The 6,000-nt window shown below is 47.5% G+C and overlaps 1 protein-coding gene across 1 annotated transcript in view; it reads right to left on the bottom strand.

The window, feature by feature from the left end:
• Window positions 1-6,000, bottom strand: part of POLR1A (RNA polymerase I subunit A) — a 63,391-nt gene that overhangs the window by 22,001 nt on the left and 35,390 nt on the right. Inside the window, exons 7-10 of the mRNA XM_019623754.1 lie at window positions 4,262-4,344; window positions 3,983-4,141; window positions 1,800-1,898; window positions 397-549 (exon numbers count right to left, since the gene is read on the bottom strand). Coding sequence (XP_019479299.1) covers window positions 397-549; window positions 1,800-1,898; window positions 3,983-4,141; window positions 4,262-4,344 — 494 coding nt within the window. The remainder of the gene's footprint in view (window positions 1-396; window positions 550-1,799; window positions 1,899-3,982; window positions 4,142-4,261; window positions 4,345-6,000) is intronic.

The raw sequence follows: 6,000 nt of genomic DNA on the forward strand, positions 1-6,000 counted from the left end.
GATGCTCCCTTTGGTAATGGAGAGCACCCTGGTGAGGGGCCTCTCCTTCCCCTGCTGCCTTCAAATGCAGGTAAGAAGTGGCTGAGTGAGGGCACCCAGCAGGAAAACGTGGAGCTGGGACTAGTCTTATTCCTGTTTTCATTGATCAGCAAACACTTACTGAGCCCCTGGCATGCGCCAGGTACTGTGTGAGGCTCTGGCATCACAACGGTGGACATGACACGCTCACGTCCTTATGGTCCTCATGGGCCACAGGGTGTAGTGGATAAGCAGCAGGTGGCTTGGCATTTATTACTTGATTGTCCTTGCTCAAAGTTGTTGGGAATGGTCAAAGGCTTTCTACCGCTGAGCCTAGAAGTGAGGTGAAAGGCCAAAAGGAAAAACCAAAATACATACAGGAGGCTTGATGCCAGTGAGGAATCTGCCAGTGACGAAGCCGCCAGACCTGGGGGTGAATTCATAAGGCTCGAAGCAGGGCAGTGACTTGCCAGATGCCATTAGAGGGGGTCTCAGACCTTCCAATTCAATCTGGCCCAGCAGGCACGAGATCTGGTGGAAAGGAAACCCAACGAAAACCCAAGATCGACATGTGTGTTAACCAACGGTTTGTCCTAGCAGAGAAGGTAGGGCCTGCTCTTCAAGAAAAGCTGCATGGAAACTGAGTTCTAAAGGCCAAACTATATTTGTCAATGAATCGGGGAAGCTTGTGTCTTAAGAAAATAACTGTGTTTCCCTTTTGTTGATCGATGGAGATTTTTCACATTTGGTGTCAGCTGTAAATGGGCTATAAAAGAAGCCATGTTTCAGAATCATCATGTTATACCTGGAGGGGAACTGAGGGCTGGTCCTAATGGGGAGACTGAGGCCTGCAGGAAGAAGTATTTATGTAATCCTTAAATTCTAAGGGCAAAAGAGAATAATGCTGCCTATTAATATTTCTGGGGGAAGAGAGGTAGGACAGTATATCTGGGTTTCACTTTAGTCAAGAGGGCTTCCTGATGGCCTTCAGCCTTTTAAGCCCATTCCTTTTACTCTAGCCTCACCAATCAATGAGGTGGTCCTTAAGACCCTCTCAAGGTCACCAAGTTTAAAAAAAGTGAAGATCTGTGAAAATGTTGCCATAGTGCTGCAGTAATATGAGATAGTGGGTCTCAAAGTAAGGATTAGAAACCTCTAGGATGATACTTATAATGTAAAACTAAATGAAAAAAGCAGAACATGCAAAATTGCAGGGTTTCAGCTAAGATTATATATACACACACATATGTGTTCGTATACAATGTGAATATGACGGGGGTGCCAAAAATATGTATACACATTTTAAGCGATGTTAACACTTTGGTCAATGTTGCTCAAGCAGTAGTTTGCTGTAATCAGAAGTGTCTGGACGCTGACGGTAACCACTTTGAGCATCTCTTGTAATTGCAGAAGTCAAACGTGACTCATATTCATCTTTTGTTATCAGTATATATTGAGTACTACAGTTTTCATTTCCTAAAATGTGTATATATATTTTTAGCACCCTCTGTATGTAATATGATAATACAGTGTGCAAATTTACAATATCTATCTGTATTATATATCAATATCTAGATATCTGTATCTGTATTTGTTTATAATATTGACGTGTTAACAGTGGTTAGCTCCTGTATTGATTTCTACATGCTTTTATATTTTTCAGTACTTGCTCCACTTTATATGGAATGTGGATCCTTTAAAACTCAAGAAACAAATCGGAAAACTCCCTCCCGCCATCACCCCACCCCCCGGCAAATCGGCCAGCCTGCCTTTGCTCACACCTGCATGGTGTTCACGGTTGACCCTTTGGAGCCAGACTGCACCATCATCTGCAAGTTGTTCTCTGGGAACTGTCTGTGCAGGCCAAAAGGCATGCATGCCTGGAGATTAAACATACTGGTCAGTAACATCACCCTCTTCTGAAGTCCCAAGCGACAAACTCAGACTATTCAGAGATAAGTGCCAAACCCCACTTGAGGTAAGGAAAAGTCTCATTTGACATCAACACTCTTGTTAGAACCCCTAGAGAGAAGTCTAATCAACGGCCCCGTGTGCTGCTCTTGACACCCTGTCAGGAAGCCCGAGGTTCCTGTCACTGGCAACCAGCAGCAAAAAGGGGGAAGCCGAGGGGCCAGCATACGCAGTTTGTGATTCTAAAAAGAAGCTGGTTAAAAATAAAATTTAAGGCGATGCCCTTGTGAATTCCCGCAGCAGAGCATGGCCTTGGCTCCCCAAACACCTGGCAATGATAACCAATGTTCCTATCATATTCACCTTTACCAACACACTGCCTGAGTACCACGTAGGAGCCTCATCTCAGCTCCAGAGCCAGTGCAAGCAAGCCAAGCCCCAAGCCAAGCCTGGGGAGATGCTGGGAGGGGGCTGAGTCTATTTAAGCCTCTGCCTAGGGTTGCAGAGATCCACCCCAACATGGAACAGGCACAGTGGGTGGGAAGAGGTGGTGAAAAGACGGGAGCTGATAGCCGGCCGAGTGGCGCATTGGTTAAGAACTGGCTTGGGATGCCAGAGGGCCCCGGTTCGGATCCCACATATGAGGGCCAGTGACACTGCCCTCCACAGCTAAGATGCTAAACAACAGCTCAACCTGGAGCTGGGCTGCCGTGAGTCGCCAGCGATGGCGTAGGCTGCAGCCCCTGCTGCAGTGGGTTGCCATGGGCTACTGTGTGTAGCCAGCAGCCAGCGTGAGCGGCCAGCAGCTGCCGTGAGCGGCCGTCCAGAAGCCGGCGACTGATCTGCCTCATCCGGGAAGAGCGCAATGATGGTGCCAACTTGGGCCAGTGAAGCAATGTCCTCTACAAGTAGACTGAATAACAAAAAGGACAGCAACTTGTCTGTTCCCCTTCCCCCAATTCCCCAGCGCTGTTCCCTTCCCCCAATTCCCTAATAAAAACCTTAAAAAAAAAAAAAAGGGAGCTGAAAGGATAAGAAGCGATGCTGAGATGCCTCTGGGACAACCCTCCCACCCCAGCATTCCCAGGCAACCCTGGAAGCCAAGCCCGGTTCTTAGGGCGGTGTTGGGAAGGTTTCTCTGAACAAACCCTCTTAAGGATGACCTTGTACCAGTGAGAGGTCTGTGTTCATGACAGCCTAGCTGCTGAAAACCAGTCAAGAACACACCACACACAAACACTGGCTTCTCCTGTGTTGGCCTTCCCTCTTCCTCTCCTCCTCAGGCTGGACCTCGAAGTCCAGGAGGCAGGGTGACGGTCAACCTGGCTACTTCAGACCGCAGGACTGGGAGCCCCAGCTCTGGGACTAGAAGGTGGACAGAATCAGGCTGTGGTCTGGGCTGGCGCAGGGATTGCCCTCTCCTTTCTGAACTGCACTGGAACTGGCGTGGTGGAAAAGCAGACAGGGGTGGTGGAGGGCTTCCACCGTGCCTCTGCCATGTCAAGAGCACTGTGTGGGTTAGGTCCTCAGTCCTCTCAGCACCCCGATGGGGTAGGTGCTCCTCACATCCCTATCTCCAGGTGAGGAAACCAAGGCACAGACTGTGCCACTTGCCCGAGGTCACACAGCAAGGTCATGGCAGAGCTAGGATTTAAACCCAGGCCTTCACCCCTGGCTCTGCTACATAGGCAGCAATGGTGTTTTGTTTCTTTCACTCTGTTCCTCCACCCGGCAGTGGCACCATAGGAAAGATTTTCTTTCTTCAATCCCCTTTAATGTAGTCACCCCAAAATATGAACATTTCAAAAGAAAAAAAGTGCAAAGCATTCCCTCCCAGTTTAAGCGAAGAGCTTTCCGGACCCTAACTGGGTGAGGGAATGGAGACATTTGCTCTCTAAATGGTTAATTTTGCACGGCTCACCTCACATCTCACCTAGTCAGCTGTTAAACAGCCAAACTGCTCCAAAGGGCCCCAAATGAGCATCAAAATGTAATTTTTTTAAAAACCAGCATTCAAAATGGTGGTGATAAGTGTGCTCACTGCCAGACTAACCTTGTTAATCTCATTACTGTAATGGTTCACTTCCTCCTTGAACTTGAGATCGATCATGTTAAAATCCCTCTGGTCTTTGCTCAGATGGGCATCCTGCCATTTCCCTCGGATCTCATCATATGACGCCGTTTCTGGCAGGTTTAACGCAGCCCTGACAGCCTAGAATGAGAAGAGAAGCACGTCGGAGGCAGCAGCCAAGTGAGGAGGGTGTGGGTTTCGTTCTGTAGGAAAGCCGGTCAACCCTCTGCGGCAAGCTGTCGCCTCCCAGGCCCTCCTTACCCGGGACCCGCAGTGGATGGACTCGTCAATGATCCTGTGTCTCTTGACATCCGCCTCTGGCTTAACCAAAATATCTTCCACGCCTGTGAAGTAAAATAAACAAGGTCAGATGGGGCAGGGTCTGACTTCTAGCAGGATATAAACTCAGTGAGGTGAGGGCATGGAGCACAGTGTCACATACCCAGGGAGCAACTACAATAATATAAAATGCTGATATTAATATCCCGAAGAGATTGCTACCATCTCTTAAGTATTTCCCATTTCTTAAGGAAGTATAAGGCCAAACATTATACTCTCCATTTTACAAATGACAAAGCTAAGGATCAAACTTGAGCTACTTGTCCAAGGTGACATAGGTTAAAAGCAAACCCAGGCCCCAAACCCAAATTTGTGCTCTTAGGCACCAGCTCTGTTGCCCCTACTCAGTAAACATGTGGGATGAATGGGCTAGAGGTGAAGAGGTTTGGGATGAAAAACTAAGTTTAGGAAAAGAAGAGAGGAAGGGAGAGACCATCCCGATTTTGATTCCCAGAAGTCACTTGTCACAGGGACCACCCCACATACTGAGAACGGATGTGTAGTCACACACACAGACACACTCGACCCTGGGTGACAGGGACCACCACTGCAGGTTCCTCCCCAGAATGAGAGTCTGGGTCACGTTCAGTTAAGCCTGTCCTTCTGGCTCCACAGGGTTGAGGAATTCCTCACCGTGGGCAGGACGTCTTTCCACTTCATCTTTCAATCAATCATTTTCTATCTAGACTGTGAATGCTCCTGGAGTCAAAAGTCTATCAGCCAAGATGTGAGTGGGAAGGAAAACAATGGCTGCACTATTCAAAACCTGGGCTAAAATATCTGCAACACCCAATGCAATGTCCTGGAAGCTTGAGGGACTCTAAAGACTATGTGTGTGTGGGAGGGGAAAGAAATATTGTCTCTGTGAGGAGGGAGCTATAAACACAATGGTGGGTCCTCCCACGGGGTCAGCTCCAGGCCACCTGGTTGTCCCTTCACTGACCGCACTGGCTATGAGGCCTGGAGTGAAGGCAACATCTCTAGCCTGCTCTTCCCTCAGAGCCTTATGTCCAGCCTGGCCCTGTGCCCTCTCTCAGCCTGGCGGCATCAAGATGCTCTTTGCACTCAGGGGCCAATTTCTCTTTGTACCATGTGCTAAACAGAGCTGACAGCATGGCTTGTTTGTTAAGTTTGGTACTCATCATGATCTGGGTGGGGATCTTCCTCTACTTCTTATTGTTTACAGATATTTGGTCAAGGGTGTTCATCCCAGCAATAAAGTGAAAACCATGAAACAGCCTACATGCCTATTCATAGGAACTGGTTAAATATAGTACATCTACACAACTGGAATAATACGTAGCCACAGACCTGAGGATATAGATTTGTATTAGTTCACGCAAAAGGACATTTACAAATACTTTGGAAATGGGGGGAAAGATTACAAAACGACATGTAGTGTAGGATCCCATTTTTTCTAAATGTGTTTGTGGTTATCTCTGGTAACTTAATGTTGGATAATTTAAAATTATTTTCATGTCTGTATTTATTTAGACTTTTCCACAATTAACATACCAGAGGTGCCAAAAAAAATGTATACAAGTGGACACCGGTCAATGTTGCTCAAGCAGTAGTTCGCCATAATCAGAAGTGTCTGGACGCTGATGGTAACCACTTTGAGCACCTCTTGTAATTGCAGAAGTCAAACGTGACTTGTATTC

The sequence above is a fragment of the Hipposideros armiger genome, unplaced genomic scaffold (genome assembly GCF_001890085.2).
Source record: "Hipposideros armiger isolate ML-2016 unplaced genomic scaffold, ASM189008v1 scaffold_561, whole genome shotgun sequence".
Lineage (NCBI taxonomy): Eukaryota > Metazoa > Chordata > Mammalia > Chiroptera > Hipposideridae > Hipposideros > Hipposideros armiger.